The sequence below is a fragment of the Botrytis fragariae genome (genome assembly GCF_013461495.1).
Source record: "Botrytis fragariae strain BVB16 chromosome Unknown tig00000061, whole genome shotgun sequence".
In the NCBI taxonomy this organism is placed as follows: Eukaryota; Fungi; Ascomycota; class Leotiomycetes; order Helotiales; family Sclerotiniaceae; genus Botrytis; species Botrytis fragariae.
Window position 1 is genome coordinate 1,119,032 of NW_023500994.1, and position 27,198 is coordinate 1,146,229.

At 36.1% G+C, this 27,198-nt stretch overlaps 8 protein-coding genes across 8 annotated transcripts; 5 read left to right on the forward strand and 3 right to left on the reverse strand.

The window, feature by feature from the left end:
* Positions 1-8,152: 8,152 nt before the first annotated feature.
* Bfra_008455 (putative truncated het-r protein) lies at positions 8,153-9,246 on the forward strand (the record flags this gene model as incomplete). The annotated part of the gene is made up of 2 exons (XM_037338817.1): positions 8,153-8,889; positions 8,943-9,246. 2 exons carry the CDS (start codon positions 8,153-8,155, stop codon positions 9,244-9,246), a joined length of 1,041 nt encoding a protein of 346 aa, XP_037192123.1.
* Positions 9,247-11,060: 1,814 nt separating this feature from the next.
* Bfra_008456 (putative p-type copper atpase protein) lies at positions 11,061-12,529 on the reverse strand (the record flags this gene model as incomplete). The annotated part of the gene is made up of 2 exons (XM_037338818.1): positions 11,061-11,271; positions 11,612-12,529. Coding segments are annotated over 2 exons (1,128 nt in total), but the record flags the coding sequence as incomplete, so codon positions are not given.
* An 87-nt stretch (positions 12,530-12,616) lies between these two features.
* Positions 12,617-13,777, reverse strand: Bfra_008457 (putative p-type copper atpase protein; the record flags this gene model as incomplete). The annotated part of the gene is made up of 2 exons (XM_037338819.1): positions 12,617-13,621; positions 13,649-13,777. 2 exons carry the CDS (start codon positions 13,775-13,777, stop codon positions 12,617-12,619), a joined length of 1,134 nt encoding a protein of 377 aa, XP_037192125.1.
* A 240-nt stretch (positions 13,778-14,017) lies between these two features.
* Bfra_008458 (putative tartrate protein) lies at positions 14,018-15,287 on the forward strand (the record flags this gene model as incomplete). The annotated part of the gene is made up of 4 exons (XM_037338820.1): positions 14,018-14,279; positions 14,331-14,815; positions 14,879-15,133; positions 15,183-15,287. The coding sequence occupies 4 exons, from the start codon at positions 14,018-14,020 to the stop codon at positions 15,285-15,287; spliced, it is 1,107 nt and encodes a 368-aa protein (XP_037192126.1).
* A 98-nt stretch (positions 15,288-15,385) lies between these two features.
* Positions 15,386-17,672, reverse strand: Bfra_008459 (putative c6 transcription protein; the record flags this gene model as incomplete). Its single annotated transcript, XM_037338821.1, has 5 exons — positions 15,386-15,926; positions 15,980-16,490; positions 16,545-16,780; positions 16,831-17,045; positions 17,112-17,672. The coding sequence occupies 5 exons, from the start codon at positions 17,670-17,672 to the stop codon at positions 15,386-15,388; spliced, it is 2,064 nt and encodes a 687-aa protein (XP_037192127.1).
* A 206-nt stretch (positions 17,673-17,878) lies between these two features.
* Bfra_008460 (putative zn 2cys6 transcription factor protein) lies at positions 17,879-18,972 on the forward strand (the record flags this gene model as incomplete). Its single annotated transcript, XM_037338822.1, has 5 exons — positions 17,879-17,895; positions 18,088-18,175; positions 18,198-18,211; positions 18,265-18,327; positions 18,384-18,972. The coding sequence occupies 5 exons, from the start codon at positions 17,879-17,881 to the stop codon at positions 18,970-18,972; spliced, it is 771 nt and encodes a 256-aa protein (XP_037192128.1).
* Positions 18,973-19,417: 445 nt separating this feature from the next.
* Bfra_008461 (putative glyceraldehyde-3-phosphate dehydrogenase protein) lies at positions 19,418-20,645 on the forward strand (the record flags this gene model as incomplete). The annotated part of the gene is made up of 3 exons (XM_037338823.1): positions 19,418-19,523; positions 19,586-20,493; positions 20,544-20,645. 3 exons carry the CDS (start codon positions 19,418-19,420, stop codon positions 20,643-20,645), a joined length of 1,116 nt encoding a protein of 371 aa, XP_037192129.1.
* A 1,838-nt stretch (positions 20,646-22,483) lies between these two features.
* Bfra_008462 (putative hexose carrier protein) lies at positions 22,484-24,052 on the forward strand (the record flags this gene model as incomplete). Its single annotated transcript, XM_037338824.1, has 1 exon — positions 22,484-24,052. One exon carries the CDS (start codon positions 22,484-22,486, stop codon positions 24,050-24,052), a length of 1,569 nt encoding a protein of 522 aa, XP_037192130.1.
* Positions 24,053-27,198: the final 3,146 nt, after the last annotated feature.

Genomic DNA, 27,198 nt, shown 5'->3' on the forward strand with positions numbered 1-27,198 from the left:
ATAATAAAATAAATCAAATCTCTCAAATAAACTATAATTTAGTATCTAGTTTTGAATAAGAAAATAATATTATAATTATATTCATACTAATCAATTATATTAATAGATCTAAAAATAATATTATAATAGATTTAGAAGCTATAGAGTATTACTATCCAAATAAAGATTGGTTTATAAATTATAAAGAATATAAAGTTCTAAAATATATAAATATAGTTAATAAAGAATCTATATTAATATTAGAATAAGGGGATATTCCTATTATTATAAATAATAAGAAAATATTTATTTGAATGGTAAAATATATTCTATTATTAAAATCAATTCTAATTAGTATTAAATAAGCTACTAAAAAGGATTAGACTAATGAAATACTATCCTCTAATAATATTTATAAATTTTCGAATAAATTTTTAAATATAAAGACAAACACTAAATAAATTAATAATACTTTCTATCTAGAATGCAATATAAATTATGATTTATTAAATCAAAATAAGAATATTATTTATAATAATAATAAAAATTCTAAAATAAATCAAATAAATGAATCTAAAGAAAAATCAGAATCTAAAAAAGAATCTAATAATACAAATCTAAAAGATTTAAATTTATGATATAAACGTTTAAATTATATAAATAAAGATTATATTATAAAAACACTAAATTTAAAAGATTCTAAAATGGATTTAAGTTATTATGAAGTCTGTATATATAGTAAAATAACTCAAAATATTAATAAATCTCTATCAAATTTGAAATTAGACAAATTTGATAAAATTAGTATTAATATTTGTGGATTATTTAAAACATTAGAATTAAAAGGAAAAAAATATTTTATTACTTTCACAAATTGGGCTATATGAGGTATATGGGTATATTCTATAAAATTTAAATTAGATGCTTTTAATATATTAAAAGAAGTATTTTATTTAATATATAATTAATTTAATATTAAAATAAAGGTGATTAGATTAAATAATGCTAAAGAATTTAATTTCAATTAATGGAATTTATTCACTAAATCTAAAGAAATTATACTAAAATATATTAGTTTTTATTATTATTCCTAAAATGGAATAACCAAAAAATTAAATAGATATTTAATAGAAAGAATATTAGTATTTATAAAAAATAAAAATCTACCTATATTCTTATAGTCTAATATATTAAAAGGAATAGTTTATATTAAGAATAGATATTATAATAAAACTATAAAAAGCTTACCTTTTAAGTTATTATATAATAAAAAATCTAATATAAAATATATTAGAATTCTAGGATCTTTTACATATATATTAAAATATAAAGAAAAAAGAGATAATAAATTTGATTATAAATTAGAAAAGAAAATTTTAATAGGATTTGAATCTTTAAAGAATTTATTATTTTATATTCCAAATAGAAATAAAATAATGAGTTCTAGTGATTTTATCATTAAAAAAGATATACTATATTATAATAATAATATTAAAAATAATCTTATTAAAAAGGATTTATTAGAAAAATTAAAAGAAAATTTTGATATTGATAATCAAAAAGAAAAAATAGATATATATAATAATATATATAAAGATTTAAATAAAAATATTGATTCTAAAGATTCTAATATTAATAAAAGCAGATTAATAATTGAAATACCATTTAATTCTAATTTGCTTATCTTTATTAAATAATTTAAATATATACGAGGAATAGAACTGTAATTAGATATATATAATCTCATTTATATATTATATATTAAATCAAAGAATCAAAATTATAAATTTAAATTAAACAATATTAATAACAATCAATATAAAAAGAATATATTATTATTATGTTTCAATATAAAAACTAATGAAAAAGTAATAATAAAAAGGCTTTATAATAAAAATCTAATAATTCCTGAAACATATTTATAAGCTATAAATTCTAATTAAAAAGAATATTGGAAAAAAGCTATGGAATATGAAATAAAGATTTTTGAAAAGAATAAAACCTGGGATATTATTATTAAAAAGAATAATAATAATATAAAAAAGCTAAATATCTTAAAGACAAAATAGGTTTATAAAATTAAATATTTATTTAATAATAATATTGAATTTAAAACTAAATATATAGCTAAAGGATTTGAATAATTATATGAATTAGATTATTTAAATATTTTTATTAATGTGATAAAGCAAATGACCTAGAAATTAGTATTTGTATTAGTAATAAATAAAGGGTAATATATATACAAAATAGATATGATTTTAGTTTTTGTATAGAGAGATATTAATAAAAATATATATATCAAAGCCTCTGAAATATATCATAATAATAATATAATATTAAAGCTAAATAAAGCTCTATATAAATTAAAACAATCCGCTAGAATTTGATATATTATATTAAAAAGTATATTAAATAAATTAAATTTTATTAATATAAAATCAAATGAGTATATATTTATAAATAAATATTCAGAATTGATATTGAATATATTCATCAATAATATTGTTATTATAGGCTCTAACAAGATTCTAATTAAAGATTTTATTAAAAATCTTAAAAACCATTTAGATCTAAAGAATTTAGATTCAATAAAAAACTATTTAGGTATTCAAATCAATTTAAATAAAGATTATATTAAATTATATCAAGAAGAATACATAAATAAATATCTAAAAAACCTAAAACTAGAAGATTGTATTTCTGTAGCTACACCTATAATTGCTAAAAATGATATAAAAATAAATCCCAATAAAACCAATTTAAATAAAATAAAATGGGTTCAAAAAATAATAGAGAAATTATTATATTTAGTATTAGGAATTAGATAGAATATTACTTATTTTATATTAAAATTAGTAAGATATACATCTAATTCTAATAAAGACCATATAATAACTATAAAAAGAATATTTCAATATTTAAAAGGAACTAAAACATTTAAAACTATATATAAAAAAAATAATAATAAATATATCAAAGAATTTTGTGATACAAATTATACAGGAAATAAAAGCTTTACTAAATCCATTAATAACTATATATTTATATATACTAATAATCCAATCAACTAAAGAACTAAATTATAATTTATCGTAGCACAAAATATAGTAGAATCCAAGCTAATTACTATAAATTTAGCTATTAGAGAAACTATATATTTAAAACATATACTACAGGAATTAAATCAATTTAATTAAAATAAATTCCTATTATATACAAATAATATATTGGTAAAAACTATATCAAATAATTCTATATATCATAATAGGAGTAAGTATATTAATACTAAATATTATTATATAAAAGATCTTATAAATAAAGGATATTTAGATTTAATATGGATTTTTATAGAAAATCAATTAGTTGATGGATTAATTAAGTTATTAAAAAGAATCAAATTATCAAGATTTATTGATATGATTCAAAATTTTAATAATTATTATTATTAAAATAAAAATATATATATAAAAAATTAGTACTCTTTTTTTTTAAAAATAAGAAGGTTTTTAATAAAACTAATATATATATATTTATATATATATAAAAAGATGATACATATTAAAGAGAACTATTATTTTAATTAAAAAATAATATAATATATATATCTTTTTAGTAGTATTCAATTTAGTATTAGTATATTATATAATTAGATCATATGATTGTTGCTTATAAGCTTATAAAAGCGATTATTAATCCGAAAATGATTATTAAGTCGAAAATGGTTATAAATCCGAAAATGGATATAAAAATAAAGAAAATAAAAAAAGGCTTTATTTCGAAAGAATGAATAAATTAAAAAGAAATCTATAAGAGATTTATAAAAACGGAAATACTGAATTAGAAGGAAAAAGCATAAAAAGAGGCTTTTTTCCTCTTGAATGTAGAAAAAGAGAAATAATTATTTAATACAGATTCTTTAATATCACATATCACACTGCTTATATAATCCATTTTAATTGTTAATCAGAGCCAGCTTCCATACTATACTATTAGCCTATGACCTATAATAAATAGTATAATCTCCATTACTAAATTCTTTTAATAAATTAGAATTGAAATAATTAATATCTTGAAAATACTATTTATTATTAATAATATATATTCCTTATTTATTTTTTTTATTAAAATATTTAAAGAAATTACTAAAACTAATATAACTTGACTAGAAGTGGGTTATATCATAATATAAATCAAAATCACCCCTTTATTTCTTTATTTTACATATTTATTTAATATACAATAAATCAAAAATTATTAAATTATAATAAATCAAAAGATAATATTCAAAAGGCTATAAAAAGTCTAAAAAATAAATAGTTTATTTCAATTCGAAATATTACTATTCATTTTAAGATTTCAAAATTAACTCTAACAAATCGAATAACTGAATAATAATTACACTCTTAATCTTATAAATCCTTTCAAAAACTTTCTAATATAGAAAAAAAGATTTTAATATAATAAATTTTACAATTAATAATTATTAGATACTTTATAATATTTAGATTATTAAAAGAAATAATTCAAGAAATTCTGAATTAATATATCATTTTTGTATTATTATCTATTCCTTTATCCTTTTAATCAAATTATATAGATTAATAATAAATCTATAGATTCTTAAATTAATATTCTAAATTTAAGAGAATTTATTCTTATTGTTGGAAATCACATGTGTAGCACGTGTGTGGCACGTGCACACCACTATAAAACTCCTCTCCCAGACTTCCCGGATATATATATATTTAACATATCACTTACCATGTGCAACTTGCTGTCTACTTCTGACACTTATAAATTAGAATTTGTAAGATATAAAAAAACTATATTTGAAATAATTTCAGTATAGTATTTAATATTTCAAATATAAATTGAAGAATAATATTATAAATTCAAGAATATATATAATATAAATAAGATAGAATATATAATTGAAGAAACGAAATTAATATATATAATTATGAATTCTATTCTCAAATTGAATTAAAAGATTATAATAGGAAAGCAAAAGTAAATAACTATATTAGAATATATTAATATAAATGAAGACTCTTTACTCTCTATAATCATTTTCAAGGCTTAGAATACTAATACTATATGGATTTCAACTAATATTTCTTTAAATTGATATTTCTTAATAAATAATAATAAATGGACTTTTAATAATTATAGCTTTAAATAGATATATAAGGTTTTTGAATTAGAATCTCGAAAAATATTAGGAGATCAATTTTGATTATTGATTATAAATAGTTATTCTAATTATATTATAAAAAGTTTGATTACTTTCTATATTAAAAAGAAGATTGATTTTTTAATTCTATTATCTTATTATTTATATTTACTTTAGTTATTAGATATTAGAGTATATAAATCAATAAAGCAATATTATATCTAAAAGATTAATTGATATTCTTAAATAGGAATACAATAAATATAATAATCTGATTAGATATAGCTTTTTCAAAAAATAAGAGGAAAAGGTTTTATTTATTAAAATATCAAAAACGGATAGAAAAAAGCAGATTTAAATTTATTTAATTCTTATCAAATTCTAAAGAATCTTTCAATTCTATTTTTATTATTATCTTTTATTCTAAATATATTAGCAAATCTAAAAGATCTAAATCTTTCTTTATTTAATAATTTTTCCCTAAATGATATTAAACTACAATAAGTAAATAAAATATTCAATTTAGCTTTATCTATTAATAATCTATTTATTTCTTTAATACAAAAATACATAAAACAAATTATCTATCAGATTGAAAATTTAAATATTAAAAATACTATTTTTCGAAAGGAATTTCAAAAATATAAAGAGTTATTTAAAAGATAAAAGAAATCAAAAAATAAAAAGAAAATAAAATTAAAAAATGAATTTGTATTTAGTATTAAAAAAGTATTAAAAATTATTAAGAAGATTAAATAAATATTTTTATTTAAACAATAATGTAATAAACTATTTAAATATTAAATTAATTAAATAGAAAAAGAAATAAAAAAAGAAAAGAATAATAATAATTTAATTAAATTAATGATAATTATAGATCACCCTATAATATATAGGATAAGATCAAATAGAAAAATATGATTTTTGTGATCTATATTATAACATAACCCACTTCTAGTTAAGTCACGTTATTTTAATTTTTTTTATTTTTTTTCACCTATAATCTCATATTAAGCATTTCTAATATTATCACCTGTATTTACTTTATTAGATTTAAAAAGAATAAAGAAAATAATAATAATAAAAACAGAACTTCTTATCCCTTTTTTTAATCATTCAATATTCTCCGTATATCTTGAAATAAAAAGATACTAGAAATTAGATATATATAAAAGATTTCTTTGGTGGTTTTGTTATAAGAAATTAAATTATATAGATTACCAAATTCTAATTAATTTAAGTAAATAGAATCTAATTGATTTGAATAAATAGAATCTAATTAATTTGGGTAAACAAAATCTGATTAATAAAAAGATTTTGATTTTTAAAATAGATTTAATATTATATTATTAGTAGTATTTATTACTATTTTGAATTATTAGAGTATAATAAGAAAAAATAATTTAGAATTCTATTTAAATAGAATAATAAAAGGATTACTGAAAGATCTTAAATATATACTTCAGAATCTAATTATATTGTTCTATTATATTGAATATTTAATTAATAATTAATTAATTATATTAAGAATATTTGAGAAGATTTTATTTATAAACTTATAATTAATAATATAAACTAAATAAAGTAATTATATTATTTAAATAATTTTTTCTGAAATATCTATTATAAAAAAGTAAAAACAGGAATTAGCCACAAATTATAGTATATATAAATCTTTTGAAAAAAAAAATATATATCTTAAGATTATTAATAATTATAATAAATATATATAAATTTATTTTTAAAGATATAATTATATTTTAATATAAATATATATTTCAAATAAATGGTTATTATGGATTTATTATTAATTAATATATAAATAATATAAAAAAAGGATGAAGTTCTTATTTATATTATAAAGAGATTATATATGTATCTATGTATACAGGTGTGCTAGTCTTAGCGTACTACAGTGATTTCCGTGACAATATTAAATCTAATTTTCATTAAAAAAATCTTGAAATTTATATTAATTGATTTCTGAAATGTTAATTAATAATAAAATAGCTTTTCTTTTCTTTTTATGAATTGATTTAAAATTATAAGTTATACTAATTTTAAATAATATAGAATTATATACGGATTGAATTATATAAACATTTTCTTTAAGATTTTTATGAGTATATTATACAAATTTTAGAATTTTTTTTGGCATCAGGCAGAATTCTATTTTTAGTGTATTGACAAAATGGTTCATATCGGCCTTGGTATTATGTACGGACGAATTTTGTATGTATTTTGAAGTCGCCCGCCCACTCAGTGTTAAACTATGTTGTACTGATATTTTCTTTTGTGTTTGAAATAATTTGAGCCATTTCATAGAATTGAATATATGGTTTCCTTCCAGCGACCCCAACTGTAAGAATTGACTTAGGAAATTCCATGTAAAAAAGATCCAATTGTGATAACGTAACTTGCGGTGGATCGGATCATATAGAGAACCGGGCCATAATTAGCCCATCCCTACGTGCCGGAAAGATTTCATGGTCTGGGGGTCTTGATATCTATCCACCATGTAAACATAAAATTTATAATCAGTTTGCTATTGTTCTTTAGCTGTTTCTCTATAAGGGCTCGACTTGCAAGTAAAAAAATACTACAATTTGGCTATGCTGTCGATCATTCTGCTAAGAATTTCAAAAGCTGCTATAGCTATTACCCCTTGCTCAGGTTCCTATCATCTGCTTTCCTGTTCCTTCAGCTTTCCCCTCAGCGACAATACCAAACCATAGCTTCACCGAGCGTACACTTCAAATATCATATGTCAGCTATGACTTTTGAAATTCTGCAGTGAGCCCGAGCGATTGGAAGGTCTTGCTAGCTTACAGTGATGCACGATGATGCTGGCGCTGCGAGGCTGTGCTCAGCTGAGTGCGCCTACCTCAACCCAGCATTTCTCCCCAAATCTTCACCTCACTTCGCGTCTATGCCAACTCGACGGCTCTATAACGACCGAAAACCCTCTCTCTTGCCGTGTCCGAACCTGATCGAATAATGCGTCTGCTACATTATAACAGTGACGGCCATCTCAGCTGGCCCGAATTCTTTGAGAGCGAGATACCCGAGTATGCTATACTTTCGCATAGGTGGGGAACGGAGGAGGTTACCTTTGAGGATCTGCTCGACGGTACGAGCAAGAGTAAGGCTGGCTATAGTAAGATAAAGTTCTGTGGAGAACAAGCGAGGCGCAATGGTTTGCAGTACTTTTGGGTAGATACCTGTTGTATCAATAGATCGAACAGTACCGAGCTCGCAGAAGCTATCAACTCAATGTTTCGCTGGTATAAGAATGCAACCAGGTGCTATGTTTATCTATCAGATGTTCCGCGACCTTGCTCTTATTCGACCGAAGATTCCATTAGAGTATGGGAACCGACATTTCGGAAGAGCGAATGGTTCACACGAGGTTGGACCCTGCAAGAGCTGATTGCGCCGGGATCAGTCGAATTCTTCTCAAATGAAGGGGAGATACTCGGCGACAAGATCTCCCTAGAACGATGCATCTGCGAGATAACAGGGGTCCCAATTAATGTCCTTCGAGGGAGCGAGTTGTCCGATTTCAGCTTTGCTGAGAGAATGTCGTGGGCGGAAAGTCGTGTGACCTTTCGCGAAGAAGATAAAGCATACTCATTGTTCGGGATTCTCAAGGTATATCTACCGCCTATCTATGGAGAAGGAAAACATAATGCCTTACGGCGGCTTCAAGAAGAGTTCGACAAAACAGTTAGGGAGTATGAGTTCTATAACCTTTTCACACCCAGCGTCGAAACTAACTAAAACTTAGAAAACTATTTGTTCCCGATCCAAGATTTGCCGGTCGACGGAACGTCGGGCAAGAGAACGTACCCTGGCTTGGGATAGGGCGCCGCTTAACTGGCTTTGGGAACTCCGGCACTTTCAGAGGGAGCTCAGGACTCAAGTGCTTTAGATGCGATAACTGTCATCGACTCGACGACTGCTTTGCAAGCTTGGACACAGTCTTCAAAGCTCGTGACCGGAGGATGAAATCTAATCGCTGTTTTAATTGCGGATCAGAATGGCATTGGGCAAAGGAATGTGATTGGGAAGATCTGCAATATCAAAAGTAAATATAGCAGGCTAATATTCGTTTCAAAAACTTTTCGAGGGCTTTCTCTTCAGATGCAGTAAGATATTTTGGCTTTGAACCTTCTATTCTTTCGAGCATCGCTCGTATATACGATTCAAGAGGATGGTGAGAGAGAATTCACTGTATTTTGATTTGGCATCGTATGTTTCGAGACTTTTATGGCCGGAAGGCCGTTGCCGTCATGAGAGTTAGGTTTCTTCATATTCTCGGCACAATGGAAGATATGAATCGCCACTTCCCATCTATCAGCGTGTAGTCTTCACGTGTATCTAGAAGTATCCAAGCCTCCGCTCTTCTCCAAAAGTCACTATCACTACCATTGTTGATATATAACACAAATAATATCATCATCATCATCATAGGCCCAATTATGTTCGAAGGTGTCGAACATTTAATTGGTTGTCCATTTATGACTCTATTCCCCTTCTTATATGACCGCTCAGACCATCCTCATACATCTCGACAATGGCCTTGTGTAGAGTGGAAATGCTTCTGAAGTGAATATTCAGCAGCTTTAACACTATAATAATGATCTTAGGGCAGTCTAGTGCATCGAGCTTAAACTCCATGGCATTTGTGCCATGTAAGGACAGCTTGCTCAAGCTGGCGCAGCCGCTCTGGATATATGCGAGGATGCTGCTACTACCCTCAAGGGCGACATTGCCCGGTTCGAGATCGCGGAGGCTCTGAAAGTTGATAAAGACATGTTGGATACAGTCTGCGTTGTTACGACCGATTTGTCGAGGAACAAGGCTACGTCCCTAGGAGTGGCAATGATAAAATTGAATCGATTCTATTCCTGCCTGATTTATTATCTTGCTCCTATTGCATACTAACGTCACCACTTTATTTTGTACAGTCGCTTCATCCATTACAGTAACATCGTGGAAGACGGCTTGCTGAGTAGGGTAGAAAAGACTGTCACTTCAACTCATGCAGACAGTCCTAAAAATCTCGAATAATCTCTTTAGCAGTACGTTGGGTCTTAATAACTTGGAATCTACCTCATCCGGCGGCTCTGTCTCCTCTCCGGTATACCTGCACCGCCCCCTAGTCTAATGTTGAAAATTGCTGTCCTCGACCACTGCGCGCCCTTCCACCTTACTTTCTGCGTCGCGAAACTCCCTCTCTGTCATAAGAAAGTTTTCCTTTTGGAGTAGATGGACGCCTCCTTTTCTTGGTGTGCCGTGTCGATTTCTTTCTCATGCTTCGCTCTCCTAATGTTGGTTGTCTTATCCATTGGAGTCTCTCCGTTTTATCCAAAAACTCAGCAAGCTTTGCATATGTGATGGTAATTCCCGGTAGCCTTCACTTTGGAAATTTGTCACCTCAGACGTAGCTAAGCAGTCGAGGGGAAAACGCAGAGTCTTGGTGGTATTGGTGGCAAATTCATCTGATGATCGGAAAAGCCACAGATTTTAGTCCGGTTTCACTGCACGGATTCAGTACGTACATCACGATTAATTACTGCTTCAACATGCAGAATTTCGACGCCTTCCTCGCCTTCTTTCAAGTAGCACGGCTGTCACATCGATATTCGGGCTTCTTTGCTCTTGCCGTACCTCAAATTAAACCCCACGACTACCTTGATATTCACGTTTAAGTATGGGATGTAAGTCGATACCGCCTTACCCAACTCTCTGCGATCTTGTGAGCATGCTATCTCATGTACTACCCAAGGATTCTCGGCTTCCTCGTGTTGAAACTGCTCATCCGACTGTCGATGAATATAGGATTGGTCTATTCCGATATCGTCGTCTGAGTCAAACTCTCGTAGCTGTATGCTTTCAGACATCACGCTGGATATCCGTACATATATGTTAGCTTCGTCATTGTCGCTTGCGATGCGGTCCAGTTGGGCTCTGGTCTCCTACGACGCCTGTTATGAGAAGCCTTTCGTGGGTTACGTGGTGCATATAAAACCTTCTCCAGAGAATCGTATTCCAATCTAGTCTGGCCAGGTTGGGTTTCTCTCGCTGGGAGGGCAATCCTCATGGTGAAAAACCTAAGCTTGTCGTATACGGAACTCTGTTGTACTATAAAAGGAGGATTTTCCATAAATTAGGGGTGAGATATATGATATGAATGTAATTTTCTAGTAGAAGGCGTTTAGGATGTGGGGGAGTGGTTATGGAATATTAACCTCTAAAAAAATATGAGATGTTAAGGTATGTATAGATTTTAAGTTGTTCCAAGTCAATATATCTATTATCTTTCCAGATACGTAGGGTTTTCCGCTACGTAGGGATGGGTGTTATATGTGTTAGATAGATAACAGCAATAACTTAGTTACTGGCTCAATTCTAAACTACTAAGCTAGCTATCTCCAGTGCAGTGAAAAGGACTCTTGTGTTAAGGATATGTGTTGGATATCATGGCGCTCGAGCCATGCCATGATAAGCACAGGAATATTCAGCGTCTTGAAGAGCATCAAGCGAAGATGTGCTCTACCAGGTGTGATGAGAGGAAGGTCTACCATGGGGGCTAGCTTGGCCAATTCAAAAAATGGACCGCTCATCAAATCTCTTGCGCCAAGAGCCTCTGGGTGATAGGTAACTCGAACAGTGCGAGAATCGTGTAGAGTATTACCCAAAATTCCAAATGCTAGGCCTTTTTTACCTATGAAGACTGTAGGGTCTTCCACGATAAGGTCAAGCTCATGTCCAGACAATGTCATCTTCGAGCAAGTAAATCCAGTCGTTTTTTTAAGAGACTTGATAGTTTCGGCGACGTTGATATCGGCTGAACTTGCACGAATGTCGAATTCTGCTCGACTCAAAACAAGGCTGGCTTTGACATTAGAAACCGCTGGCATTGAAGTCAGAGCTTTGGGGAGGGGTTTTTCGCAGCCAGTACAAATCATGCCTTGGTTACTGATGGTAAGATGTTTGACCTCAAGGACACCTTTTTCCAAGTCTACCTGATTGACACTAGTGTTCGAGGTGGAGGGTAAAATTTCAACATCTTGCGAACATTTGTTGCCTCCAGATCTAGTTTTGGAATAGCAAGCTTTTCTAATGACTAGGCGTTTTCCAATCGGATTCAAGAAATCTTGGAATCCGGTTTTGCGACCGCTTACTTCTTCAGCTCCCAGGGTAGCGTGTTTCCCAGCTTGAACCTCAGTAGAATAGCATCGCTGATTGAGCAAGTCGTTTTTCTCACGAATGCAGGTCAGAACTGCGAAGAAAGAGAAATTGTTAGATATGCTGTCTGTCCCATGGACTGACTTGTTGCCTACGAAGTAAAGTAGTATATGTTCTAGTACTATTCTACAGCTTCAGTATATAACAATACAATCATAAAAAAATTTCAATAGAAGAATTGGATACAATAAGAAGAGATAAATTCAATCATAATTCTTGAAACTTTAGAACACCTCTATCTCTATCTAAAACTAGGCGTAACTGTGTACTTGAGGCGGTTTCGCTCTCTCGTGGAATAAATGGCTTTCTTTGTAACTCCTCCAAATATAATTCGTAAGCAGGCATATAACCTTGAACGAACTGAACAACACTTGCATCGGTCATACCAGTGCCTTTTACTTTCCACAGGTTGTGCTCTTGCTCTATTCTCCACCTGTAAACGTTGACAAGCTCCTCTGTATCGAGATGAATCAAAGAGTCGAAGTTTGCTGAGTTCATGAACGTTGTATTATACCGACGAAGGTTGTCATTGATCATCTCGAGATGACAGAGGGGGTAGTTTTGAAGTGTGTTTATTGGAAATGTCGCATCTTCACCCAACCTCGTTGTCTGAAGCTCTTTTTCCGCGCTTTCCCATTTTCGCTCGAGCTCATCTCTTTCTAATGACTTGAATCCTACACACCATCCTTCGAAGATAACGATATCCAATGTGTTTTCTTTACTTGGAATAAAAACCTTCCAGTCTTCCTCCTCTGGAACTCGATCCCCTTCACCCTGGAATCTGCTTTTATCAAATGCCGGAATCTTGATGATATCAGCAGTGAGTGACTGAAAGAACTTGCTCACAAGTTCTTCATCGTGTGTTCCTGGTTGTCCTCGTACTTGTAGTAGTCCGTTGTCCCGATTTCGATTTTTGATCTTCACCAAAGTCTCGTGATCATGATAAAAGTCGTCGAGGGAACAAACAATGACCCTAAACTGGTGTTCGTGTTCCAAGGCTAATGCAAGCTGACTGGCATAAGTTGATTTGCCACTACCTTGCAAGCCAGACAAGGCAAGGAGAAATGGCCTGTTGAATTCTGTTTGCTGATGCTGCCATTTCTCATGATGAGTTTGAACTCGAGGGACAACAAAACTCAAGATTTCCTGAATGACATTGTTTGGAATTGTCATGGTACCAGCAAGGGCAATCAAGAGCGGTCCTTTGAATAACTTGGGTTATGCCTATAGACTACTTACTTGACTTAAGTGCAAATATTTGTTGGACCATTCGGCAACAGTCTCTGTCACAAAACCATATCTTTCACGAGGTACGTACGTCAAGAGTACAACGGGGTTTCCTTTCCCCGATGACTTTGCGCACGACATCTGCAATTAGCATGGGGTTCGGAGTTGTCTTTCGCCGATATCCTTGCAAGTGACTAGGATCGGCTATTGATATCATCCCTACAATCTTCTTCCTTACTCTCGATTCTCCTCTGCGTCAAGTCTCTTATCAAGTCATTCATTCCTCAATGAATACAGTATACCTCAAATCGGATCAACTTTATCTTTCGATTTAACACAATTACATTTTCAGTGGCCCATTATTCTTACAGTATAGCTAAAATGTCTCTATCTACTATCAATTCGTCAAAGGAATATAGCATCGCGTCCATTCCAGCTGATGGGATCGGACCTGAAGTCATCGATGCAGGTATTAAAGCTCTCAATGCTCTCGCAACGACAATGGGAACATTCAAACTTAATTTCACACACTTTGATTGGAGCTCGGAAACCTATAAGACGACAGGAAAATATATTCCCGAAGGTGGCCTTAAAGAGTTAAGGAAGCATGATGCCATTCTCTTTGGTGCAGTTGGTGCTCCAGGTAAAGAATACAGGATGCCAGAATTGAGAAACTAGTACTAACCACCATCAGATGTTCCCGATCACATCTCACTCTGGGGTCTCAGATTAGCCATCTGTCAACCTTTTCAACAATATGCAAATGTTAGGCCAACTAAAGTTTTTCGTGGAACCAAGTCTCCACTTCGGGACTGCAAGCTCCTAGATTGGGTTATCGTTCGTGAAAACAGTGAAGGTGAATACGCTGGACAAGGCGGTCGTTCGCATCGGGGTGAAGCATGGGAGACTGCGACTGAAGTAGCAATCTTCACTAGACACGCTGTTGATAGAATTCTTCGTTTTGCATACGAAACTGCGCAGCAACGACCACGAAAGATGCTGACGGTGGTAACTAAGAGCAACGCACAACGTAATGGCATGGTTCTTTGGGATGAGGTGGCGAAAGAAGTTGCGAAAGACTTCCCAGATGTAAACATGGACTTTATGCTTGTAGATGCAATGACCTGCAGGATGGTATTAAAACCAGAGTCTTTGGATACAATTGTCGCAACGAACTTGGTGAGTAGTATCATGGCCAGGAGAGCCTTGAAGTTTTGGAATCATTGAACTGATAGTTTGTAGCACGCTGATATTCTTTCTGATCTTGCCGCTGCTCTTGCAGGCTCTATCGGTATTGCCCCAACATCGAATTTGGATCCCAGTAGGAAGAATCCTAGTATGTTTGAGCCTATTCATGGCTCTGCATTTGACATCACTGGAATGGGTATCTCAAACCCTGTCGCAACATTCTGGACTGCTGCGGAGATGCTGAAATGGCTCGGCGAGGAAGAAGCGAGTCAAGTTCTTCTAGAGTGTGTCGAAAAGGTGTGCGAACAGGTAGGTCGTATGTCATCTAAATAGCTTGTAAAGATACTAACAACCTCAGGGAATCGTAACTAAGGATCTTGGAGGAAATGCAAAGACGGCAGAGGTGACCGATGCAGTTTGTGCCGAGATACAGAAATTTTTCAAGGGAAAGAATTCTGTTTAAACATCGTGCCACTTCATGATGTTTTATCACCTTTAGTTTCAGTTGTAACAATGTTTTTTGTACTCTAGGATACTTCAATAGACTATCTGGGTTGTTAGTCAACGCATTCCAAAAGATGTGGTCGGATCTGTGGTTCTCGTAGCAAAATTTGAAAAGTCCATCGCAATGAGTGGATCGAACAATCCTCCTTGATAGAGCTCCAGCTGATCCCATTCATTTTCCGGATTTCTTTCTGAAGTAGCTGCTTGTGAGCAATTTGAGGTTTGCTGCACACTGAATGGGCGTGGAAATGAAATTGAACTTTGCGGTATACGCCTTTGGGACTCACTACTACTATTGTGAGGTCTACTGATGTCTGTACGGATCGAATGACTATCATAATAAGCTTCGTCAAGGGTGAATGTGCGATTACTAGATTGAGTTGATGCTTCGTTCCTATGTTGTGGCTCAGCTGCGTGCTGTGGATTTGAAATGAAAGTTGCTTGGTTCGGCCGATTGGATCTAACGATTACTGTTGAAGCTTGATGGCTTCTATCAAGCGCGTGACTAAGTTGCTTAACGGCATCGGCGCATGAGTCTGGCCATACTGTTTGGCGTAATGAGAGGTGTTCTAGAATTACCAATGTTTCTTTAGCATATCTGATAATGTTAGTGTCATGTATTGCCGAGAAGGAAGGAGAATGGCGACAAACTTTTTTGCCGGTCCAAGTTTGCAATGCCCTTCTAAAGCGGCATAGGCAAGTACGAAACAGCTCATCCATGCAGACCACGTAAAAAGTGGCCAAACCATTGGGACTTTCAGAGCCAGCGACCCATCTGGCGATGCATTATTGCGTTGAAATTCCCTCAAGAGAGAAATGATTGCTCTTGATGCGCTGATGCAGTTTTGAAGTGCAGATTGAGAGTAAGTGTTGATCGAATTGGAAGTGATTAACGGCCGATTTAAAGCTATGGTTGACTCATGCTGCAGGATTTGAATAATCAATTTATGCGCTGGTGACAGAGACGGGCTGTTCTCAGCTTCTGGAGAATCTTCATCTTCTTCGCTAACTTCATTCGCCCATTTCGCTAGCTCAGCTTGCATTCCCATAGCACGTTCAAAGGTTTCCTCACGACCGGACAAAGATTTGTTGCGGAGCTCCAAAACACGGCCACGAATTCGAGCATGTTTTGAAAGGTCTCTTAGAAGACGCAATTGATGCACTATTACTTTGATCAGTCACTAGATCATTCCGACAGTTCATAGGACAAACAGACCATTAGACTCTTCCGAGTTCAGTGTATCGCTCCCACTTCGCATGTGTTTCTCCTCGCCTGGATAACAGACGTCTATATCATCATCTCGAAGATCTAATGGAAGGCCAAGTGACTGCGAAACCATCCGCTCCATACAGTAGAGCGACCAAAACACTCGTCGTCTCAGTTGAGATTCTGTAGGAGTAAATCCGTCAAACCGGGCAGGACATCGATGGCAACCAAGAGCATAGGCCATACTTCTCTCCTGTTAATGTCGGTGTAGTAAGGCAAAGGGCGAGGTACTTACCGAACAGCTAGTCCACCTAGTCGACTGGCATAGTTGAATTTCATCATAGAAATCAAAAAGAGCTCAAGAGAAATGGTAGCTTGGAGATTCTCAAAAGTTGCTGGAAGAGCCATAGTAAACTGGAAGGTAGAGCCCAGTTCTGCGTTGTTATAAAAAATGAGATGACGAGGAACTCTGGAAAGACGCTTAGTAGATTGGCGATTGTCGGCGAGTGACTGAATCAAGAATTAGGACCGTCTCATGGTGAAACTGCAGAGCAAGGGAATATTCGACTTGCTTACGATTGATATAATCGATCGCACAATCAAGGCGTCGGAAGGTGCAACTGCTTGAATTCCATGTCGACTGATTGCCTCAAAGATCCCTAGCACTGCTGGAGCGTGTAGGAATGGGAAGAGAGGGTGCCAATTGGTAAAATAGCTTTCCGAAAATTCTACGAGCTGATGGAAGGAGATGGGATCAGAGCTTAATTGGGAACTTTCGCCAACTTCATTTTCCCGGAAGAATGGAGGGGAAGAGGCAAGGAGATGAGAGTTATTGGTAGATTCTGACAATTGGTCATCCTCGCCCGGCACAATGTTTTCCGAAGCAGGAGTAGCTGTATTAGAATTTGTGTGTGTCGAGTTCGATTTCCCTGCAAGAAGCTCATAAACTGTCCGAATGAAATGAATTCCACTTCCACTACCAATAAATCTGGGCTTGCTCTGATCAAAGCCTGTTCTCATTAAACCAACTTCTCGTACAGGGCTATTTTCATCATCGACTCTTCTACGTTTGGAGCGATGACTGTCATTGTTTGGAGAGTGTGGGCCCAGATTGGTAGCATTCGATGTTGGAATCATGACGATTACGAAAGACACGTCAAAGCGTCATCTTGTGAAATTCATAGATATGAAGTATGTAGGTCGAGGGTGTCGAATCTCAGCTGAGGATTGAGTTCTATCAGGAGAGTGGTGGAGGTGGAGAAGCTGTAGAAGGGTTTTTCGCGGCTTGAAGTATTTTGTTGGACAATCATACAAGCGGGAATGTTTCAAGTGGAGATAAGAGAATGTCTTGGTATTTGGGGTATGCATGTTCACGTGATGATCTACAGAAATACCTGCGCTAAGCTATCTCACCGCCCTTGTTTTGAGTAACAATCTCGTTATGCGTTGATCCGGACAAAATTACTCCGCTGTTGCAGATTTCCTTGACATTAAACTTGATGCATCCTCCCACTCGATTTCATTTCCCGCAAATTGTTGAAATTTCACCCAGAATGTCACAGCCCGTAGCTAGGTTAGCATGTGAGCCCTGTCGCCAGAGAAAATGTAAGGCAAGTGTATTCCCAATTCAAGCCTGTTTCGTTTGCTTATACTTATCGCTAGTGTGATAGAACACTGTATGTCATGTTCATCGATGATATTCCTGAGAGAAACCCCTGACGAATCACAGCCCGTCATGCTCCAAATGCCAGGGAGCCCCACAACAATGCTATTACTCCGAAGCGAATAAAAGGTACCAAGTGCATATCCTGTACATATCAAGTTATGGCTTACTAAGTTACTATTAAGAGGTTTACCCCCCGGCTACCTTGCGGGAATTGAACTCCGCCTGAATGAGACTGAGATCGCTCTACACAGAGCACTATCGAGACTATACAATCATTCTGATGCCAGATTCCAAGAAAGTCGAGAATTTCCGCAAGCCTCCAAGGGTGAATTGATGGAGCAGTGGCAAGAATTACCTCTAGGGTCAGACATTGATCTGGAAACATGGTGGTCTCGGAAAACGAAATATGTCGAGCCACTCGATAGGGAGTGGGGTCCACCGGAAGAGACCTCAACTCCCGAGACACATATTGCTCATGGAATCGATGACATCCCATCTGTTGACTGGGAGCCTACAAATGAAAGACATAGAAATATTCCAGATGGTACAGATTCACTCACTCGGGAGACTATGGCTAGTACAGTTGCTAGTCTACCAAGGCCCCCGAACTCAGTCGAATTGCAAAAGAGCCCTGTGGACCCTCAGCTCCAATTCGAGAGCGACATCCCCGATTCTTCAAGCTGGCAGAGGAATTCACAAATGCACAATATTGGTGAGACCATAACCGTTGCAGAATCCTTTGCAAGAGCGCATCATAAAACATATTTCTAGCTCAAAGTTAGAAGACTGATAAGCAATACAAAAAGATCTCAGACAGTGCTTCATCGTTTTATTCCTGTTTCAAATGAAGCCGTTTATTTCCGTTGTGTGAGTTGTACATAATGCCACTCAAACATAAAAACAATGGAAATGTGTTATTGTGCTTTAGTAGAATTCACAACGGACAAATGCAATCCGTGGTAGAACTATGCGCACTTTTCTTTTCCCGGTGGCTTGAGAAGCGTTCCACAGAATCCGGGATCTCAACCGGGCGGACAATTAAGGCTCCAGCTGATCAGTCAGTCGCCTAAAGCTTAAGGGGTCCGATTTCACTTTGAATTTGCAGCTATCAAAGGTATATACAGTCATTACTAATGAGTGAAGCTATTCAGTCTTGTCCAAACATCGAATTCATAAACATACCGAAATTCACGTGTATTTGTCTGCGTCCACACCTATGCCTCCCTTCACTTCAGCGTTCGGAGCGCAAAACATTGCCCAAGAGAACATTTCGCAGTCAGCAGATCATGCTCGCATAGGTATCAATGGTTTTGGGCGGATAGGTGAGTCAATAAAACTTTAACAATTACACTAGACTGCAAGTACTGAGATATCAAGCTTCAAGGTCGGAACTTGTTGCGAGCATCATTGCTTAGGAACGATGTCTCCGTTGTAGCTATCAACCACACTTGCTCTTCGATTGAAGACGTTATTCATTTGCTCATGCATGACTCGACACACGGCGCTCTTGACAAGTTGATGGGCCACAAAACGCAAATCGATATCCTACCTAATGGAAGCATTGCGATTGATGGCCAGCAAATTGCACTCATGTCTGAGCGCAACTTGGAAAAATTGGACTGGGCGAAACATAGAGTAGACTACGTTGCCGAATGCACTGGCAAGTTTCGGTCAACTGCTCTCGCGAGCAAACATGTCACCACAGGGGGTGCGAAAAAAGTTTTGATATCAGCTCCAAGCCCGGATGCGCCAAATATAGTCTATAAAGTCAACTCAAATAACTACTTGCGACTCTGCAAGGAAAACATAGTCTATTCTTGCGCTAGCTGTACTACAAATTGTTTGGCTCCCATCGCCAAAGTCCTTCAGCATTCTTTTGGAATTCAACACGCTTTCATGACCACCGTACATGCCTCGACGCATTCTCAACATGTTCTAGATGGATATAGCACAAAGGATAGGCGCTCAGGGCGCTCGATAATTGGAAATATCATTCCAACCACTACTGGTGCAGCGAAAGCTATAAAAACTGTGTTGCCCGAGCTGGCCGGTAAAGTCTCTGGTATTTCAGTTCGGGTGCCAACAGCAAATGTATCTATGGTGGACTTGACTGTCGAAACCGTACAGTCAACATCTCTCGAGGAAATAATGATCAAGTTCCGCACTTCGGCTCAACAGGAGCTATCTGGTGTTCTCCAGGTTGAAGACGAGGAGTTAGTGAGCTTAGACTTTCTCGGCAACTCGTGTAGTGCAATCATTGATTCAAAGGCTTCAGTTGAACTTAACCCCAATGTAAGTAACTTGTACACTCCCAGCAAAAACTCTTAGCTGACTTCTTCAAGTTCTTCAAGATTATTGCGTGGTATGATAATGAATGGGCTTACTGCTGTAGGCTTCTAGATATGCTAGTTTTTATGAGTAGTCAAGATCTCGTAAGCGGATAGAGATTCGAGAGTAATATATTTAAAGTGGGAATTGAAACCAAGTTAGTCTATAGAATATATTGGCTCTCGTAATTCGATTTGAGTGATGATAGTTCCATAGCGAGAAAATACGTTTCAAATAAAATGCAAGAGGTTGGGTTAAATTCCAAGGTGATGGCTGTATGTCTTCAGACCCACCGCATAAAACTGTGGAGGGGGCCAGTACCCCGCCATTAGTAATAACAATAGTCATAGACCCACCCCCAGAAGAAGCTGTGATGAGACATGGAGATATCCGCTCTTCTTCTTAGCTATGAATAATTAGGACATTTTTCTTACTCTCTTTGAAAGGATTCCTGGGAATGTGTACGGGTAAATAAAAATTTCAAATCGATTGGCAGTAGCAGAGCTCATAGTTGGAGAAAGGAAAGATATCAATTGTCGGGAGTCGGCTGCTATTCGGCTAGTAATCGGGATAGCTGTTAGCCAGTCAGGCTAAGGATCCATCTGTTCAACGTCACCAACAGTCACCAACTGGTACAGAATGGCAATCCCTGTTACACTCTTGCTACCCTTCAGGTGATCACTAACAACATCAACTTTCGTAATACATCAATTTTCGTAGTAATCCTGGTTGATACGACAATTACCACATAGCGAGGATACGTGGTCAAATTTGCATAAATAGAAGGCAAGAGGAGACGAAAACACCCGATTGAATAGTGGGTAGTTATGAACTGTTGAGTAACTAGCACATTAAAGTTTGGCTCTGATCGATGTATCCCGCGGCAACTTTGCTTGAACCACGAGCCATGCAGTCAATGGAGAGATCTTGGGGCGGGATAAATGCGTGCTTGGAGCTCGTCATTGATACAAGCCTCAATAAGTGCACCAACCTTTGATTCATGCATTTCTCTAAGGGCAAATCAATATCAGACAATATTACGGGTATATTCGGAAGTCCGCCCTATGTCTGGGATACCCTATCTTGAAAGAATTTGCAACGTAAAGTGGTTGACGCCAGTAATGCGGTCAAGTGAGGCATGAAGGCTAATAGATCAACATCTATGATCTATCTCTATTTGCCGATTTTTCAACAAGGAGAACTCATATGCAACTGTTTCCAAAGCATTGGGATTCTTGGTTTGGTTCTTCCAAATTGAGACGAACAGCTCGCTTGGGGTGGGGGCATCCGCAAATCAATTTGTGCGTTGGTCGGAGCGGCGGAATTGTAAATCTCCGCCATTAACACGCCCAAGAATATGACGCAAACTCCTTTTTAGGAGACAGAGGTTCTGATTTACGAGGAAATATTCTTATCCGTTATTACTGGGACCAATGTTATGCAGCTAGAAAGACAAGATTTTTGGCAGGTCTAGCGACCGTCGCTTGTGGAGCAAATCACTTCGACTTTGCTTGTACGATCAAATCTTCTGGAGATGATGTTCTCAACTTAGCTATCCAGAGCCCTCAAATCTTAGCATTCCTCTTTATTCATCGCTTTTGGCATCTAATACTCTATACCTATGATAACGAAAATTGCCCCCTTGGTTGCTGGCTGGGTTTATGATTAGCCGAAACAGGGATTTAGTTATCAAGGGTCGAACATAAAAATGCGGAGAAAGTTACTTTTCCAAACACGAGAGCCCACAGAATTGATGGTACCATGTCAAGTAAATTCTGGAGATGGTTATGGAGACTCCACAAGATAATGTACTCCCCGGATTTGTTGTACGAAGAATCGTTGCTTCCCCAGGAATAAAAGGATCCTGTCTTGGCCTTCTTTTTTCGTTTGACCTCTTAAGCTTCTCTCTCATTCAGATCTTACTATCTGTCTTGGCCACCTCGTCTTACCCGTCATGTCTTCTAAAAACTCTTGTATGGGACTGCGCGGCAGAGCCCTAAGAATTGCCCAGATTGCGTTTATCGTCGGACCAGGCTTCACATTGTTTGGTTACAACCAAGCTGGTCTTGGCCCCTTAGCGACACTTCATAGTTGGGCACATCAATTCCCATCACTGGACACAATCAACACGACCGGACCACTCAAATCACACAATTCAATCAACAGCGGTGCCGTCATTGCGTCTTTCCAAATCGGATCTTTAATGGGTGCATTATCATGCATATTTTTAGGAGATCTTCTAGGTAGACGGAGGACAATCTTTCTTGCTGCTTTCTTGACTCTCATTGGCCAAATTCTCCAAGTATCGGCCTATAACTTAATTCACTTCGTTATCGGTCGACTCGTCTTAGGCATGGGAGTTGGAGAGATTAGCGTTATGATACCGGTTTGGCTAGCAGAATGTTCCCCCGCAGCTCACAGAGGGCAAGACGTTGTCACTGCAGGTATTTTCTTGTGTTTCGGCTATTCTGTGTGTAACTGGATAGATTTCGCATTTTACCACCTTCCAAACACGAATTTGCAGTGGAGATTACCCTTGGCAATCATTTCACTACCGCTTTCACTCGTTATGATGGGTGTGGTCTTTCTTCTTCCCGAATCTCCTAGATGGTTAGTTAGTGTAGGGAGAACAGAAGAGGCTACCGAGAATCTGTCAGTTATCAAGGATCTTTCAGTTGAAGATGATCGCATTCGCTTCGAAATTGCTCAGATCGAGTCATCGCTTGAATTTGCAACTGAAAATAGTGCATCACTCATGCAGCTTTTCTCCAAGGACGATAAGGAGAGGTTGCTTTACCGATTCGTTCTATGCATATTCCTACAATTTGTCCAGCAGATGTGTGGAGGTAATCTCATTTCGGTCTACGCATCAACCATCTTCCAGCAAAATCTCAATCTGGAAGTTAGCTTGGCTAAGATCCTGGCTGCTTGCGCCCTTACCTGGAAATTCCTTTGCTGCTTCATCGCCTTTGTCGCCATTGATCGATGGGGACGCCGTGCTGTATTCATGATTAGTGGCGCCGGAATGTCAATTTGTATGCTTTCCTTGGCTGTCAGCACTAGTTTCCCATCCTCCAACAAAAGTGCCGCTATTGCTTCAGCGTTCTTCATTTTCCTATTCAACTTCTTCTACCCTATCGGATTCCTGGGTGCCAATTTCCTATATTGCAGCGAGATTGCTCCAGTCCGACTTCGCGTGGCAATGAACTCGGTTTCGACTGCGAACCATTGGTTATGGAACTTCGTTGTGGTTATGGTAACACCAGTGGCCATCGATACCATAGGATATCGCTACTATATCATGTACACGATTATCTCGGCGCTTATTCCTATCTCGGTTTATTTCTTCTATCCGGAAACGATGAATCAGAATTTAGAAACACTCAATAATTTGTTCCGAGACGCACCTTCAACCCTCAAGGTTGTATCATTATCACTCAAGATACCACGGGGTGAACTGGATGAAGAACCATCGGGTAAGGCAGAGTATGGTGGAGGGGTGGAGCAGGTTGAAAAGGTATAATTATAAAGGGTTTACAAATTATATATTAGCAAATTTTAAACTTACACTCGATTTTAATACTGCTTTCAATTTACCAAACTGTTTCGATTGATAAAACTTTTCGTTTACTTACTAGTGTGTTCAACTTTCAAACGTCTAGCTGCACTCCCCTTCCTTTACCCTTCACACTCCAAGATTTACCCTCCTAAAACATCATCGTTATTCTTTTGTAAGTGTCGATATTGAACAGTCATATTATCTTAAAACCATTGATATACCCCATTGCCACTACTTTCCAATTTTGTTACCCCTCATTCAAACAGTCAAATACAGACTTTACACCCACTCCACCTTCTCTCTTGTCCCCTGTCTATCAATACCTTGCTCGCTAAACATTCACCTCACTCACTCACTTCCATACCATAAAACCCATTGAATTCCCATCTATTGTATTCTTCACACCAAGAACAAAAAGACCTATTATCACCCAGAATATCTTGGGTCATCCCGATCTTGGAGTGGGATTTTCTCTTCCTAACTTTCCAGTTGTCTCTTTCTATCTTACAATTCCTCGGACCGTCTCTCACGTATCACTAATATGTAGTTATCATTTCTGTTGTCATTGACTCTCATCATTCATTACTGTCGTGCATATTCCCACTATCATTCTATTCCCAAATATAGTATTGAATCCGCGATTTCTCATTTCCATACCCCTCTTACCTTTCCCCCTCCACAAGAGGAACAGCCATTTGTATAACGTAATATCCAAAACCTTTCTTCCAATCTTGACAATCACCCTGAGTTCTTCCACTTTTGGAATCAAGTAGTCACGATACTCAACTCTCACAGCCCAACAATCATTCACATACCTAGAACTCCAAACTCCAGAAATCAAGACTTCCGCTCATTCCTTTCCTTGACCGGGCTCCCAGCAACTCCAATTCACAGACCTCGATTTCCACACTTTCCATCATTTTCCAAGTCTTCTACACCTCTCCGTTACCTATATAAAGCCTTCTTCTTGTATGGATTATACTCAAATCATTTCAAGCCGGATTTACTACGACCCAAGGGGAATCCATCATACTAGATTCCAAGGTTTCTCTCATTCTTCGATTAGTATGTTAATCATCCTATTCGCAACCCCTTTCTACTCTCATGTTCTTGATTGTCACTGTTTATTATTGTTGTCTTTCTTTCCAATCTTCGTTGTTCTTTTTATAATCATCTCATCTACTCCCTTTCATCGATCCTCAAAATAGATTTTATCATCACCTACATCTACTCCTCGCTCCCAGTCTCTGCACTCATAAACCCAAGCCCTCACTTCTTCCCTTTCACGTTCTTCTCAACTCCAAATCTCACACACATGCTCTGTCCTGCTCATATGCCTTGGATTTGCATAGATGTTCTGCAAATTTCCAGCCGATTATCGCATTCCTTTTATATACCACCAATCCAACAAAGTCCCACTGAGCTCCCTTCCCCTTCCTCATTTTCATCTACTTTCATTCACTCAACTTCCCAATCCCCCATCACAAACGCAAACTCGAACTCACCCAAATCTCAAATCATCCTTCTCAAATCTCCTCTACAAAAGTCACTCCTTTCCCCCATCCTTTACTCCATATCCATCATGCAAGATATGGAATCAAACTATTATGTGAAAACACCCTATTAACCTCGATAACTGGGCCTTGGTTTCCATAATTCCGGATTTCGTTTTGTAGACACGTAAATAACTCATACCCCAATTTCTCATCTCACCAATTAAATCATTCACTCACTGCCAAACAGATTTGTATCTTCGTCACCCCATTTTATCTTTCATCAATTCCATCATCATTCCCTCAATAACCCTCTCACCATCTCCCTCTAGATTTCACATCAATACACACCAGCACAATCATTCTTTATCTCTTTTCAAAACCCCAACCCTAAAACCTCAAGTCCCCAAGTCTCCCCCCTCTTTCCATCTTCCAACCCACCAATCAATCAACCAAGACACCTGTTCGTCACCTCCTCACCTCAATAAATCCAATTTCATACCATGCCAACTCACATCTCACACTACAAACCCTCTTGCAGCCCCCCTTTTTCCACTTACCTTCCTCACACACCACACCTCCTCTACCCTCTACCCTACCCCCATTTCCCAGCATCCAACCTAGCAATCCCATCCTTCTCACCTCTCTTCCCTCCAAATTTCATCACCATCACCATCACCATCACCATCACCATCACCATCACCATCACCATCACCATCACCATCACCATCACATCAATCTCCAACCTCCAACCTCCCCAATCTAATCTACAAAAAGTAAAACATAAAACATGCAAAAAAAAACCTCAATCCCCAATCCCCAATCCCACCTTTCCACCCGTCCATCTTCTCCGCACCCTCCACCCCCCACCATCCCTCTCTCACCTCCCTCACCTCCCCTATAACAACCTCCTCTTCTTTTCTTCCTCCCTCTCTCTACTCTTCTCTCCCTCTTTTCATTCCCTCCCATCCCCTCTTCTCCAATCCCCTCTTCTCCAATCCCCTCTCCTCCATCCCATCCCATCTCACTCACCACTACCAACTACCTCGATACCTACAAACTACACCACCATCTCATTCTCATTCTCATTCTCATTCTCACAATCAACAACAAGAATTTCTATTCAACACGTGAAATCTATAAAATTCGTGTTTATTTATTACATCTCTTCCAAAATCTCATCATCATTGCATGGTCATTATCGTCAAACCCTTATCCTCCTTTCTTCCCCCCCCTCCCTCCTTTATATTCCTCTATCCTGTTTCACACCTACTCACCTACTCACGACCCCCCAACCTCACAACCCCGTATGCACACACAACCTCACAAACTCCACCATAATTATCAAAAACAATCATCAAAAACAATTCATCTACATTCATTGAATTCAACCCAACACAATGATAACAATCATATCCATATTTATATTTATATGCAAAGATAATCCAAAGAGTATCTAAACCCAATCCCAATTTCTTTCGAATTTCCCAAGAAAAAGAATCCCATTAAATGCTCCCCTCCAAATTTCCAAAAGCAGATACCCAACATCCCCGCTATGTATATTTATGTAATATGATATGATATGATATGCTCATTAAATCCAAACCCAAAAATGCT